The sequence below is a fragment of the Rana temporaria genome, chromosome 3 (genome assembly GCF_905171775.1).
Source record: "Rana temporaria chromosome 3, aRanTem1.1, whole genome shotgun sequence".
Classification (NCBI taxonomy): Eukaryota; Metazoa; Chordata; class Amphibia; order Anura; family Ranidae; genus Rana; species Rana temporaria.
The window spans coordinates 460,682,071-460,698,215 of record NC_053491.1 but is presented as its reverse complement, the minus strand read 5'-3'; the positions used below and the strand labels follow the sequence as shown (position 1 = coordinate 460,698,215).

Sequence of the window (16,145 nt, the reverse complement as noted above, 5' to 3'; positions counted from 1 at the left end):
GAAATAGACACAAGGCCACATTTCACTGAATGGGTCTCATTTGTTGTGCTAAAGTCCAGTCTAAAGTGTTCCTGCCAACTAGCAAAGGAGACATGAAAGCACTACAGAGAGGACCACATTTCCCAGCGCACATGTGGTTTCCTGTTCCCTTCTTACCTGATAATGCTGTCCAGGCAGTTGATCTGCTGGTAGGAATAGTTGGAGGTCTCTTTTCGAGTCAGCTCTTCAGGGATTCGAGGAGCCGCCGTGTCAGGAGGAGTGTTGTCTATGCTGGCTGGAGGGACCGTGCGAGCCGGAGCGAGAGCTGGGTGAAGAAAAGTCACATCTAATTAACCACCTAAGGACCGAGCTTCTTTCTGAGATTTGTTGTTTACAAGTTAAAAACAGTTTTTTTTGCTAGAAAATGACTTAGAACCCCCAAACACTATTCATTTTTAATGATTTTTTTGCTGTGAAAATGACAATGGTCCCAAAAATGTGTCGAAATTGTCCGAAGTGTCCGCCATAATGTCGCAGTCACGAAAAAAATTGCTGATCGCCGCCATTAGTAGTAAAAAAATTTTTTTTTATAAAAATGCAATAAAACTATCCCTTATTTTGTAAACGCTATACATTTTTTGCGCAAACCAATCAATAAACGCTTATTGCTATTTTTTTTACCAAAAATAGGTAGAGGAATACGTATCGGCCTAAACTGAGGGAAAAAAATGTTTTTATATATTTTTGGGGTATATTTATTATAGCAAAAAGTAAAAAATATTGAATTTTTCTCAAAATTGTCGCTCTATTTTTGTTTATAGCGCAAAAAATACAAAACGCAAAGGTGATCAAATACCACCAAAAGAAAGCTCTATTTGTGGGGAAAAAAGGACGCCAATTTTGTTTGGGAGCCACGTCGCACGACCGTGCAATTGTCAGTTGAAGCGTCGCAGTGCAGAATCGCAAAAACTGGCCAGGTCCTTTAGCTGCCTAAAGGTCCAGGTCTTAAGTGGTTAAGGAGGCTTTACTTCCTCTTTAAGATTGCAGCAATACTGCAAGAGATGTATGAAAACAATAAGTTCTGGGGGGACGTACCTTGAAAATGTCCTCGGTGAGGTGGTCGTATGACCCTGGAGCCCAGGAAGGTCTGCTGGCCCCCACTCTTCCCTGTGTGGACATTGTGGCAAAGCTCCTGAAAGGTCATCTAAGGGAACAAAAAAAAACACATAGTGAGGAATGAGGGGGATTCCAGACACTATCTTCTCATTTTCTCCCAAAACATAATATCTTCAATCTTGATGCTGATGACAGTCAGTGTTGAGTAGAATATACTAACCATCATTACACCATTTTAAAAAGTAACCTATATAGGTTTGGGGTCTATTTCAGTATTACAGCAGTTACACTTTTAAAGCTCCCTATCCCAGCCCCCTAGGTTTCTTTATTCGCTTTATAACCAGAATGTGGTTGCGTGACCTCTGAGTTCAGAGTGCAAACCTTCTGTTACATTAGGCCCTGGTTCACATTGGAGCGACTTGTGCTAAAAACGTCCTTAGCCTGAATAAATGAAAATGAATGTAGCCACCACATCTAAGGAGGGGTAAATTGCAATATATTACATATGTTTTGGGGTTTACACAGTACACAGTAGTGGTATTTTGTGTCATTTATACTATATGGTCAAAAAATTGTGGACACCAGCCCATCACATCTATATGAGCTTGTTGGCCATCCAACACCATGGGCATTAGTTGTCTCCACTTTGTGGCTATAGCCACCTTCACATTTCTGGGAAGGCTTGCCACAAGATTTTGCAGTGTGAGTGTGGGAATTTGTGCCCATTCAGCCAAAAGAACATTTGTGAGTTTGGGTACTGATATTGGATGAGGAGACCCGGCTAAGTAAGGTGTTCCAATTCATCCCAAAAGTGTGCAATAGGGTTGAAGTCAGGGCTCTGTGTAGGCCACTCAAGTTCCTCCACACCAAACTCAAACCATGTCTTCCTGGAGGGGAATAGTCATGCTGGAACAGTAAAGGACCTTCCCCAAACTGTTCCCACAAGGTTGGAGGCACACACTGACATTAGGTCAGAAGATCTGGCTCATAATGGGCATTCGGTAGAGTTGAGGTCAAGACTCTGTGCAGGACACTCAAGTTCCTCCACACCAAACCATGTCTTTATGGTGCCGACTTTGTACACAGGGGAATGATCATGCTGGAACAGTAAAAAAAACCTTCCCCAAACTGTTCCCACAAGGTTGGAGGCATACATTGATATTGGATCAGAAGATCTGGCTCACAATGGGCATTCAGTAGGGTTGAGGTCAAGACTCTGTGCAGGACACTCAAGTTCCTCCACACCAAACTCATGAAACCATGACCCTATGGAGTCGGCTTGGTGCACAGAGGAACGTTCATGCTGGAACAGTAAGGGACCTTCCCCAAACTGTTGTGCGCTTCCAACCTTATGACAATTATCTAAAATGTCTTTGCATGTTGTAGCATTAACAGTGCCCTTCACTGAAAACACCTACACTTAGGGGTTGTAAAGGTACATATTTATTTCCCCTAAATAGCTTCCTTTACCTTAGTGCAGTCCTCTTCCTTCACTTACCTCATCCTTCCATTTTGCTTTTAAATGTCCTTATTTCTTCTGAGAAATCCTCACTTCCTGTTCTTCTGTCTGTAACTACACACAGTAATGCAAGACTTTCTCCCTGGTGTGGAGAAAGCCTCTTGAGGGGGAGGGAGCGAGCAGGAGTGTCAGGACGCCCACTAACACATAGCTCCTTTCTCTATCTGCCAAGTAGATAGCGTCCTGACCCTCCTGCTCGCCCCCTCCCCCTTCAAGAGGCTATCTCCACACCAGCGAGAAAGTGTTGCATTACTGTGTGGAGTTACAGACATAAGAACAGGAAGTGAGGATTTCTCAGAAGAAATAAGGACATTTAAAAGCAAAATGGAAGGATGAGGTAAGTGAAGGAGGACTGCACTAAGGTAAAGGAAGCTATTTAGGGAAAACATTTTTTTTTTACCTTTACAACCCCTTTAATAATCTGGAGTCGTCTGCACATACTTTTGACCATATAGCTAAAGTTTTTAATATCTTGGAAAGAACTAAATGAAATAAAACTGAAGACATACAATACTCATCTGTAAAAATTATTTCTAGCAAGCTCAGGCAGATCTGCGTCTAGCTGGAATAAAGCCAACCCCCTCATACACTGTATCATAAGATCTGACCAGCTCAGCGTTAACTTATTCATAGTCGCACGTACAGGTTTGGGCTCTCTCCTCTCCTCGATGACCATGGCGTTGCTGTCACTGGATGAAGCATTGCAGTGAAATGGTTCTTGAGATGCGTTGCTGCCGCCACTACCATTCCCACCACCAGAGGACGTGCTATGTACAGGCTGTAAAGTACAATGTGCACAGCTGTAACACTACAACAACCATAATATAATGACAAAGTTAAGTCTTAACTTCCCTAAAGCAGACTGATGCAGCTGGATGAAAACACATACAGTATTTTAAAGGCTTTCGGCCAAGGCGATCTATTGCAACTGCTGCAAGACATTGCGCGGTAACAGGTCTCGTGCAGCAGTTTACAGAGATTCTCAGCTCCTCCACTGCACTTACAATGCAATACCTAAAGGCAGCCAATTAGGTCCAGGCAGCTGCACCAAGGAGGTTGATGCCTATGGACATATGGCAGTTGTTTAAAAAGTCAATCAAAATATATTTCAATAAATAACACAAAAGCAGAAATAATGTGCAAACACATAAAAACAAAAAACAAGAGATGACTAAAAGAAAGGGAGGGAAAGGGGAAAAAAAAGGTAAGGCAGTTGGAAAGGGAGAGAAAAGGATAGAAAACGAAAGGAAAGAAGAGGAGAGCAGAGTAAAGGGGAAGGGAGAAGAGGAAAGTAATGGGAGGGGAAGACAGGAAAGAACGGAGAAGAGTGGAAAGGAGAGGAAAGGAAATTGGAGAGAAGAGGAGAAGAAAGAAATTAGAGTAAAAAAAGAGAAGGAAGAGAAGGGTGGGGGGATAGAGGAGAGGAAAGGAGAGAATGGGAGGGGAAGACAGGAAAGACTAGAGAAGAGTGGAAAAGAGAGGAGAGGAAATTGGAGAAAAGAAGAAGAGCAGACTAAAGAAATGAGTAAAAGAAAGAGAAGGGAGAAAAAAGAAAGGAGGAGAGGAAAGTAGAAAATGGAAGGGGGGGGGGGGGAGACAGAAAATAACAGAGAAGAGTGGAAAGGAGGGGATTGGAAATTGCAGAGAAAAGGAAAGGAAAATGTTGATAAAATAAGAGAAAAGATGGAAGGAACGAAGAGAAGGAAAGGGTCCATACCTGCATCAATGTCCTGTGGATCTTCTCGGACAGTTCCTGAATGTCTGGGTCTAGAGGCTTCATTTCGGCCCCTTTGGGAGCAGTAAAGACATCTTCATTGAGAGGACTTCTGCAGAAAGACAAGCCAAGGAATAGATGAGGGGATAGATATAGACAGGCACACGGCCCAAACAGTTAGAGGGAGCAGGAAGAGACATGGACAACTTCGAAATTGGTAAAAAGTAAAAAGAATATATACCGGTATATTTTTTCCTCCAATTTAGTGGATACCCTTTTTTTCTCCCAATAAGCTGTCCCAGCATTGTGACATAGGCCCCCTTATGTTATATGGCTGCTTAGAATGTAACAGTTTCCTAAACATCCCTGGAACCACCATACCAATTTCCAACTGTATCTGAAATACCCGCCCTGCCATCGGTACTGTCTGGAATAGGAGGCTGTCAGAGACACAGGACTGCCACCAAGCATGAGTTTGTTTCTCACGGCTTCTTCCTCTTCCTTTTTTTAGGACCCAACACAGGTCACTCCTGCTGCCTAACTTCACATTTCAGCTGATGTTCCAGGAATAATGGGAATCTTCAATGCAGTGGATTACACAACATTTATCCCATTACCGTTTAGTAGTGGGCCCTATTTAGTAGTGGGCCCTGTTTAGTAGTGGGCCCCGTTTAGTAGTGGGCCCCGTTTAGTAGTGGGCCCCGTTTAGTAGTGGGCCCCGTTTAGTAGTGGGCCCCGTTTAGTAGTGGGCCCCGTTTAGTAGCGGGCCCCGTTTAGTAGCGGGCCCCGTTTAGTAGCGGGCCCCGTTTAGTAGCGGGCCCCGTTTAGTAGTGGGCCCTATTTAGCGAAGCACCTAAAAAAAACAAAAAAAAACAGGCCAACGGAACTTACGTGCGAACTTTGTGCCTTCCAAGAATGAAGGAAACTTTGCGACTCCACGGATTGACAAAACTGCTCCAGCTTGTGTCGATGGTGACGTACTCCCCAGAACGTGCGCACAGGCGGATGGGAGAGTGGCTGAAAGGCTGGCCGGCCTGCTGTAAGACTGAGGGCCAAAGATGATCATTATTTTATACGGCACACATTCCACCACACTTTAAAGCTACAGCTAGTGAAAAAAAACGTCGATTTCCTCTCATATAGTTACATAGTTGGTGAGGTTGAAAAAAGACACAAGTCCATCAAGTCCAATCTCATGGCAATAAAGAAAGCAAATTTCTCTTTTGCTACACCCAAAATGGAAAATGTTATCTAGAAATATAACCCAAGGAAACATCTAAGGCATCTTATAGACACTATGGGGGAGATTTACTAAAACTGGAGCATTCGGAATCTGCTGCAGCTGTCCATGGTAGCCAATCAGCTTCAAACTCCAACTTCTTCAGTTAAGCTTTGACAATAAAACCTGGAAGCTACCGTATTTATCGGCGTATACCGTGCACTTTTTTGCCCTGAAAATCAGGGCAAAATCGTGGGTGCGCGATATACGCCGATACTCGCTTTCCCGCGCTGAGTTTGAATACTGCGCCGGCATATACCGAGCGCAGTACACTCGGGTATAGTCGGGCAGTCTCGGGTCCTCTCGCGCTCACATCCTGGACGTACAGGACGTGAGTGCGAGAGTAGCCGAGCCTGCCCGACTATACACGAGTGTACTGCGCTCGGTATATGCCGGCACAGTATTCAAACTCGGCACGGGAAAGCGGGAAACGAGCGGGGAGGACGCCGCAGAAGGACGCCGGACCCGACGAAGAGGACACCCGAAGCCGCAGACGAACGCCGGACCCGACGAGGCCGCCGATGGACGCCGCACAAGAGACCAAACTGTAAGCACAAAAAAAAAATGTCCACAGGAATTTCGGGGCAACTTTAGGGGTGCGCGCTATACGCGGGAGCGCGCTATACCCCAATAAATACGGTAATTGGTTTCTATGCAGAGCTGCACCAGATTGTACACTCCCCAGTTTTAGTAAATCCCCCGCTATTTGGCCAAAAGTTTTTGGAACCCGACGATCACTCTTACATGAGGTTGTTGGACATTCCAAACCATGGACATTAATATGGAGACGGCCCTCTATTTTATGCTATGGCAGTCTCCACACTTCTCGGAATGAATCTAAAAGGAAAAGAACATTTCTGAGTTTAGGAACTGATGTTGGACTTATGAATGGGGCCCGTGCCGAGCAAACAGCATCCTGTTTTTACAATGCAGCAGGAATGCCACTCAGCATGAGACCTGGAAGCTCACTGCGGTAGCGGTGCCCAATACAATGGCTTCCAGTTTGCACTGGGATCCCATAGGAATGTCCAAGTTGGTCCAATGCATATTTGAATCTAAAAAGGGCTGGCAACTGGGATACTTTTGAATAAAATCCTTTATTGGTTACATGGGTACAGGCTATACACTGACGCATTTCGGCTAAGAAGCCTTCATCAGAGCAACGGTCCAATGCCTACTGCATAAGGGTGTGCTCCCTAAAGCTCAAACACAAGTGTGCGTGTGTCTACAGTATATATGACCCCGGCGCATCTATCTCCCTGCTTGCACAGTGAAAGAGAAGTATGTGAACATGGGGTGATTAGGGTGTGCCCAGGCACATCTGGTCGCACCTATGGTCCAATGTAACTAAGTAAAAATTGCCGTACCTAAACTTCAGCTTTAAAGTGGTTCTAAAAGCTCAAGGTTGCATTAAGGTAAAATAATCTTCTGAGTGCAGCAGCCCCACCTAATACTTGCCTGACCCCAACTCGATCCAGCGATGTGCCTGAGAGCAGCAGCTCTCTTAGGTCTCTCTCTCCTCATTGGCTCACACAGCAGCAGGAGCCATTGGCTTCTACTGCTGTCAATTTACAGCCAGTGAGCCAATGAGGAGAGAGCAGGGCAGGGGCGCCGCTCTGTGTATGAATGGACACAAACAGCATGGTTTGGGAGCGAGCCTGCTCAAGTGCCCCCATAGCAAGCTGCTTGCCATTAGGGGCACTCGGCAGGGGGAAGAAGCAAGGACCACCAACGGAGGACCCAAAAAAAAAAAAAAAAAAAAAAGGATCAGGGCTGCTCTGTGCAAAACCATTAAGTATATCATGTTTGTTATTTAAAAAAATAAATCTTTCCTTTAGAATGACTTTAAGGTACAATCAGCAATACTTAAAACATCTAAAAACAAATTCTTCAGTCCTTTATCCCCCTCCCAAACAAAATACCTTTAGTGTGTATGGCAAGCATGAGTGGCCGGTCCTCAGGATGAATGAAACACAAAACAGGCATACCGATAAGGTCCTGCGGGAGGTAGCCGAGGAGAGGGACAGCTCTGTAAGAAAATGGAGGACCATCAGACAGCTTTCCAGGAAGATGAACAGATAAGATGCAGACAGAGGGACATGAAACTTACCTCTCATCTACCTCCTGGAACACACAGCTGGGCGTATGCCTGGTGGTGAAAATACGCTTATCTGGAGGTATTCGTGGTGCTGAGGAAAGAGACGTAACCGTCAATAAGACAACAGGCCCTACCTCTTCCTTCCTACCTAGATGCTGTCTGCTACCTATATCCGCAGGGATAAAAACACACAGAAAAGTTGACATATTTCTACCCAAAAGGGCTTTAGTCATAACAATGACTAAGGCCCCTTTGGGCAGAAACACGTCAACTTTTCTGTGAGTTTTTATCCCTGTGGATGGATTAATAAAACGAGAATTTTACTGCAGCTCAATGGTGTGCCGATCGATTTGTATGGACTCAAATGTCTCGCCGCTTACTGTTTTTAGTGGGACATCACCTTAAAACTTATTAAAAGGAAAATTCTTAATTAAATGATTCCTTGTTTAAAAAAGTTACTGTTATATATATATATATATATATATCTCAGATATATACTTCTATCAAATATCAGGAAAATATCCTACCGAATCTCAATCAACACTCCAGCTAGACTCTTCTTAGCTGCACTACTAACTATATTATCTCATATTAAAAAAAACACAATCCTTTGATACCCTAAACACGCTAACTTCACCCAAATTCTGCTCTAAGTTCCTCCCCAACAGAGCTCTATAGCACATGCCTACATCTCATGTCAGGACTACACTCATGTGCACTGTGCCCTAATTCTACCCAGAAATAGGAGAACTAGGAAGGTAGGGTAGGAAATTTCAGTGACGCTTAACAAGAAGGCCTCAAGCACAGGAGTTTACTTAAATTACAACTCTACTTAAATAGCTAAATCCTTAATTTGAAAACCTCTATCCCACCTTCCGCTACCTTAATTAGTTAGTTGGTTGATGACTTGAGGTTTGTTCTCTTACCCTCATATCCAGAGTGGATCTTCTCTGCGATTAGCAGACAGCAGGGCTGCCCCTCAGCGTTGTCCGGATCTCGCACCTTCATCAGGTAAGGGGTGAGGCGGAAAGGGTGATAGCGGATGTTCATATCCCGCTCTCGGCCCCCACTGAAAACACACGCCTGCAATAAGACCAGAGCCAGGGAGAGCACAGCAACAAAGGGGACAAACAAAGGGTACATTTGGGGGGGGGGGGGTGCTGGTGGGGTAGGGGGTTGCTGGGTGTGGAGATTTGGCATATTTCCTACTAAGGAGAATATGTATGAAATGGAGAGAAGACAAACATTTGATATGATATTAGGGAGGGTTGAGAGAGATGCTGAGAGAGACAGAAGAAAATTGCAATGTCAGAGATATTATATATACTATATGTGGTGAGATGAATGCACCCGAGGCCACCCAATCAGCATAAAATTTAGATCTTCATTGGGAAACTCTATACCCATACATGGGCACAAGAATTATTCAATGACGAAAATCCTGACAGTTTCAGGAAATTAAGGTAAAAGGATGACATTGCAGATACCTCTCCATTTCTATAGACTGCTAACAAACAAAATGGACAACTTTTGCCCTCGGGGGATGGGTTTATCTCTCGAAAGCCATGCAGTTGTCTTATGGCATTATCATTTGACTTCACGTATGGGTACATCCACCGTATAACTATTGACCTGACTCATGCAGAACGCAGTCGCACCTAAGCCTCACCAACAATGTGGTGAATTTTCTCCCACATCACATCTGGGTTGATTCCAGGTCAAATTAGTATAATTAAAGGCAACATTTTTTTTTTTTTTTTGATAGAGAACCCCTATCAAGTTTTCATTGCTGTCTGTGCCCCCGTTAGGAAGACTAGCCCTCTACATCTATCCTGTTTACCATTATCACTCAAAGTAAAAGTAAAATAAAATCCCACATTTTTGGTTGTCACCAAAAAAGTAGTAGAGGGGAAATCTTCCAATAGGGTCATTAGTTCTTTAGCCATGACTAAGCACTAATTGGAGTGTGAAACGCGTAGGCTGTTTTCCTTGAGTTTTTTATCCTTTTACAATAAAGACAACCTTATGTTTTTTTTGGAGTGCGGCTGTCCATCCCGTCTTTCCTCATATCAATGGGGTCATTAGTTCTGGTGACCAAGCAATTCCCTTAATTTGGAGGGATTCCCTTCCTGTTTTGGCTACAGGGCAGGAAGTGAAAAGGAAATCCCCCCAATGGGGCACAGGTGGCAAAAAAAAAAAAAACACTGAGAGGGGTTATGACCTTCCCTTACTCCATCCAATATGAAAAAAAAAAAGTTTTGCTTATAGTTCTACTTTAAGTAACAAAATCAGCCTGTGCCCTTGTAATGAGAAGCACATAACATGCCCGTTTGGTGAGGATTGAGGGATAGTTGTGGAACCTCAAATGCAGAAGATAGGCTAGTGGTTGTATTTTTTTTTTTTTAATGGATCCTTGTGCTACGTCAACATTTTCTTCACACATTCTGTTACATTCATATTTACACGATAAGACCAAACATTTGTGGACACCTCACCATCACAGCTGCTATATGCCTACAAATATGAGGATACCCCTCCAAATGCTGGCGATTCCATAAAGGATACGTTAATGCTACAGCATCGTGTGCCTTCAAACTTGTGTGAACAGTTTAGGGAAGGTCCTTATGTGTTCCAGCATGACTGTGTCCCTATGCACAAAGCCAGCTCCATAAAGACATGGTTTGATAAGTTTAACGTGGAGGAACTTGGTCTACAAAGAACCCTGACCCTAACCCTACTGTCTACATTTCAAATCATTTGGAAGCCAGGTCTTCTCACCCAACATCAGTACCTGACCTCACAAATGTTCTTTTGGCTGAACAGGTACAAATCCCCACATACACACTGCAAAATCTCGTGGAAAGCCTTACTAGAAAAGTGGAAGCAATTTAGCCCCAAAAAGGAAGCCAACTTGATAATAACGGCCATGGTTTCGGAGTTGGATGGCCAACAAGCTCAAATAGCTTCTCTTTTGGCTGAAAGGGCACAAGTCCCCGCAGACACACTTCAAAACCTTGTGGAAAGCCTTCCTAAAAGAGTGGAGGCTATAAGAGCCACAAAGGGAAGGGGGCCATTCCATATGAACTCCCATGGCTTTGGAATGGAAGGTCCAGCAAGCTCCACAAAAGTCTACATGTCCACAAAAGTTTAACCCTGGGGTCTCCAATCTGGCCCCTGGGGTACTCTTCCTCCCACTGATAAGAGACACTATTCTGCCATCTGACACCAACAATGGGACACCTTTTCTCCCACTGACACCAGTAATGGGCCACTATACCCTCCTATGATGCCAACAATGAAGCACTATTCCTCCTAATATCAAATGTGACAATATTTACTCCCACTGATGCTGGAACATTGTCTACTTAGAGTTAGAAGGCCAACCATCAAATAGATTCTCTTTTGGCGGAAAGTCCCTGCAGACACACACTTCAAAACCTTGTGGAAAGCCTTCCTAAAAGAGTAGAAGTTATAAGAGCCACAAAGGGAAGGGGACCATTCCATATGAACTCCCATGGCTTTGGAATGGAATGTCCAGCAAGCTCCACAAAAGTTTAACCCTGGGGTCTCCAATCTGACCCCTGGGGCACTCTTCCTCCCACTAATACGAGACACTATTCTGCCATCTGACACCAAGAATGGGACACCATTTCTCCCACTGACACAAATAATGGGCCACTATACCCTCCTGTGATGCTAACAATGAAGCACTATTCCTCCTCCTAATATCAAATGTGGCGATATATACTCCCACTGATGCTGGAACATTGTCTACTCCTGATGGCCACAGTCCAGGCCCTCCTAAAACCTTAAGGACAATAAATCGGCCCTTTGTTTGTAAAAGTGGGGAGACCCCTGTAACCAATATAGCCTATATTCACAGTGGTTCGGTTTGCTTTATTGTACACAACTTCTATTGCAAATTGTAGACATATGGCAGGGTAAAGTACAGCACAAGAACAACATGTGATAAAATGCTTCACAGCAATCTGGGAAACTTCCTAAACTTAATGAAGCTCAAATTTTCCATTCTCTACATATGCAACACACTTGACATTGTAAGTCTGCAAAACATTCTGGAACAGAAAGCCCAATCACATGACGGCCAAGGCCTCGTAAGCACAACCAGCAAGAAACTTGCTGGGAGAATTTTTTTTTGGCGAGGAAACCGGTCGTGTGTACATTTTCGTCGAGGAAACTGTCGAGAAACTCGACGAGCCAAAAAGCGAGCATGTTCTCTATTTCCTTGACGGGAATGGAGAAAATTGGCTTGTCGAGTTCCTCGACAGCCTAACAAGAACTCGACGAGGAAAACGATGTGTTTCGCCCGTCGAGTTTCTCGGTCGTGTGTACGAGGCTCAATATGCAAACCTTGCTAGTTTTCCCGCACGATACAGAAATGCAACCTGAGCGTCTTCTATACAAATCACTGACGTCTGCAGTCCGGTTAGCCAAAACCATCTCTCTTTAAGACATGCAGTTACAGGAGCTAGTACAGCAGATTTGTAAGGGCTCATTTACGCTTGCTTCGGCTTCAACACACATTAACGGCTAGTTCACATTTTCTTCAAAACAAGGCTTCGGACAGGCTGTGTTACAGCTCTATGAACCCTAGTCAAAGCTGCGGTCACTAAATAAAATGGTTAGCTTACAGTTCTGTTTACACATTGCTTAGGATTCGATTTACATTTTTTACCCCATGTAGCTTTAGTTGTGCTTCAAAGCCTCCATAGAAGTCTATGGCAAAGCTTGCTTGAAGCCCCATGAAGCCTCATCGCAGCCTTACCAAAGGCTCACCGAAGCCCCACCAAAGGCTCACCGACGCCCCATCAAAGGCTCACCAAAGCCCCATCAAAAGCTCACCGAAGCCCCACCAAAAGCTCACCGAAGCCCCACCAAAAGCTCACCGAAGCCCCACCAAAGGCTCACCGAAGCCTCACCAAAACACCACCAAAGGCTCATCAAAGCCTCACCAAAGGCTCACTGACGCCCCATCAAAGGCTCACCGATCGAAGCCTCTCCAAAACCCCACCAAAGGCTCATCAAAGCCTCACCAAAGGCTCACTGACGCCCCATCAAAGGCTCACTGAAGCCCCATCAAAGGCTCACCAAAGCCCCATCAAAGGCTCACCAAAGCCCCACGAAGCCTCATCGCAGCCTCACCAAAGGCTCATCGAAACATCTATGCATGAAGGTAAAAAAAGCCCCCCCCCCCCAATACTTACCTGAGCCCCCTCTGAGAGCCTTGTCTTTCCAGGGACTCACACTCCTTGTCTGAATGGACAATCAGAACAGCAGTTTGGCTCGGTTGCCTCCATAGCAAGCTGTCTGCTCTGGGGGCACTCGGCAGGAGGGAGGGGCCTGCAGCACGGGAGGTGGTACCTGAGAACATAAGGGTCGGAGATGTTCTGTGCAAAATCAACTGCACAGAGCAGGGAAGAATAACATGTTTGGAGGATTAATGTACTGGTAGGAGGATTAATGTACTGGTACTGAACTGGTAAAAGGATTAATGTACTGGTAGGAGGATAAGTGTACTGGTAAAAAGATAAATGAACGCCTTGTTATTGACACACACACACACATCTTCTTAGATTGTACTTTCTACAAACTTAGAGTGACACTCTATTGCCTTCTGACCCCCATCACCATAACCTGAATGACTCCATAGAACCCATCACTTCCATAGCTTGCATAGACCTGATATATTCAAAGTGAATAAACAGCTCAGTATTTCCGTCTCTCGCTCTCGAGTAGATTTAAATGATGTAAAAATAACGTCACTTGTCGCTATTTTCTTTTTCTAAGAAGCACATCTTTTCTGTTCATGAGATGAGATGAACCTATAAACATCATCAGTGTTCAGAAGTAGAACGTTGTGTTCGGGTCGTAAACAGCGAAAAGGCAAAATCGCTTGTCTCCTTATTTGGAACAAAACCTCCCCTTCCCACATCCTCGGCTTTTATAGAATATCTCAGCGATTTCATTGAAATGGATGCATGGAGCTGTGAACTCTTCTATGTAGAATGTGTTGGCTATAAATACCAACGTATGCAATGCATTGGCTGCCATGCTGCAGGGCTTGCCGGAGAAAGGTTACAGACGCAGGGATTGTGCGGGGAGGAGGAGGCGTGTGGGAGGGTGACGCAGGACGTGTCAGTATGTTAATTACACGGTGCTTTGTGTCACCGATATGTGAGGATGGATTAAATATGGGAGACAGAAGAGGGGGACTTCCGGAGGTGGGAGGGGACCTGTGCCAGTCTCTGTGTGTGTGTGTGTATATATATATATATATATATATATATATTGTATATAAGGAGCCATGTCTACATTCCCTCTATATACACCTCCTCGGTGTATGAAAGTGTTCCCTCTCCCCATATGTAGGATGTAATAGCTGTGTATACTATTATATATATATATATAGATATATATCTATAATGTTCTATTCGTATACACTTATCTGTTTTGCATATTATATGTGTGATCGATTTTTTTCTTTCTCTCACATCTCTCCTCTTGGTTAAGGTAACTGCAGTAAAATTAGTCACTGTTATCTTTACTTCTCCCCGATTTTACGATACCCACCTGATCCGACAAAAAAGAGACTTTTCCTGAGTGTAGTCCATTGAGGCCGTATCTGGAGGAAGACAGAGAAATAGAGAGTCAGCAGGAGTCAAAGTGCAGGAGGAGGACAGGCACATAGCCCCCTTCTGTCTGTATCACCCTGCAGGGAGGAGGACAGACTCATAGCCCCTTATGTCTGTATCACCCTGCAGGAGGAGGACAGACTCATAGCTCCCTTCTGTCTGTATCACCCTGCAGGAGGAGGACATACTCATAGCTCCCTTCTGTCTGTATCACCCTGCAGGAGGAGGACAGATTCATAACCCCCTTCTGTCTGTATCACCCTGCAGGAGGAGAACAGACTCATAGCTCCCTTCTGTCTGTATCACCCTGCAGGAGGAGGACAGATTCATAACCCCCTTCTGTCTGTATCACCCTGCAGGAGGAGAACAGACTCATAGCTCCCTTCTGTCTGTATCACCCTGCAGGAGGAGAACAGACTCATAGCTCCCTTCTGTCTGTATCACCCTGCAGGAGGAGGACAGACAAATAGCCTCCTTCTGCCTGTATCACTCTGCAGGAGGAGGACAGACTCATAGCTCCCTTCTGTCTGTATCACCCTGCAGGAGGAGGACAGACTCATAGCTCCCTTCTGTCTGTATCACCCTGCATGAGGAGGACAGACCCATATCCCCCTTCTGTCTGTATCACCCTGCAGGAGGACAGACTCATAGCTCCTTCTGTCTCTATCATCCTGCAGGAGGAGGACAGACTCATAGCTCCCTTTTATCTGTATCACCCTGAAGGAGGAGGACAGTCTCATAGCTCTTCTCTGTCTGTATCACCCTGCAGGAGGAGGACAGACTCATAGCTCCTTCTGTCTCTATCACCCCGCAGGAAGAGGACAGACTCATAGCTCCCTTCTGTATCACCCTGCAGGAGGACAGACTGTCACTCTTCATCTATACATTACCTCCAGATATGCAGCTGCTCCAGGATGGGAGGTGATAAGGTGCTGTAGACCCATAGAAGACACTGACATCTTGCGGGGCCAGAAACTCAGCAAAAGTTGCTCCTTTAAACACGTCTCTTTTACAATGCAGGATATGGGAGGCCTGGTCAGAGATGTAGACAATGCGGCCGGTGATAAAGGAGACAGCAACAGCGAATGTGTCCTTGAGAAAAGAAAAAAAAAGATGCAGAATTTTAGAACAAGGCTGTTCACACCCAACCCTACATAGGTGAAGTACCAGACATCAGAAACATTTCCTACTGGACAAGAGGAGAGGAAGGCAGGAGACTTTAAGAAACTGATGCCAGCCATAGTGGTTAATTTACCAAAACTGGAGAGTGCAAAATCTGCGGCTTTCCCCGCATCCAATTGGCATGTCAGGAGTCTGTGATCGGCACTTAATGGAGCCGGTACCCACAGCTATGGAGCGCCTGCGGATAGAATTGCACAGGAGTCCTGTGCGTCTTCTGGTCCATTTCAGGTCTGAATTCAGCCAAAAATTCAGACCAAAATGGGACCTGAACCGGTGAACGGGGACACACACCCGACCGCCTGCGGAGAGCCGCTCCGCACGGAGGTGTGATCCCAGCCTTACTGGAAAAGTGAAAAGTGAAAAATCGTACATAACTTCAGCTGCCTGTACACCTGGATTTGCTGTTCATGCAAATCTACTTGTGCACTTTTCCATCCTATACCAAGTTGCAATCGGCCGCGTATGTAACAGATCTACTTTAATTAGCTTGTGAATAGGCTGTGCAACAAAATGGTTATGACATATCCATCCTATATATTAAAGGGGTTGTAAACATAGGACGCATTAAGGTGAAAAAACACCTTGCTGTGTCCGGCCTGACCCCC

At 44.9% G+C, this 16,145-nt stretch overlaps 1 protein-coding gene across 4 annotated transcripts in view; it reads right to left on the bottom strand.

The window, feature by feature from the left end:
- The window catches only part of PER1 (period circadian regulator 1), a 67,869-nt gene that overhangs the window by 18,755 nt on the left and 32,969 nt on the right, over positions 1-16,145 (bottom strand). For all 4 annotated transcript variants that reach the window (XM_040346769.1, XM_040346771.1, XM_040346770.1 and 1 more), the window contains exons 6-15: positions 15,249-15,450; positions 14,297-14,348; positions 8,632-8,774; positions 7,718-7,796; positions 7,530-7,636; positions 5,220-5,373; positions 4,332-4,440; positions 3,258-3,392; positions 1,075-1,183; positions 157-304 (exon numbers count right to left, since the gene is read on the bottom strand). In XM_040346769.1, the coding sequence (XP_040202703.1) occupies positions 157-304; positions 1,075-1,183; positions 3,258-3,392; positions 4,332-4,440; positions 5,220-5,373; positions 7,530-7,636; positions 7,718-7,796; positions 8,632-8,774; positions 14,297-14,348; positions 15,249-15,450 (1,238 nt within the window). The remainder of the gene's footprint in view (positions 1-156; positions 305-1,074; positions 1,184-3,257; positions 3,393-4,331; positions 4,441-5,219; positions 5,374-7,529; positions 7,637-7,717; positions 7,797-8,631; positions 8,775-14,296; positions 14,349-15,248; positions 15,451-16,145) is intronic.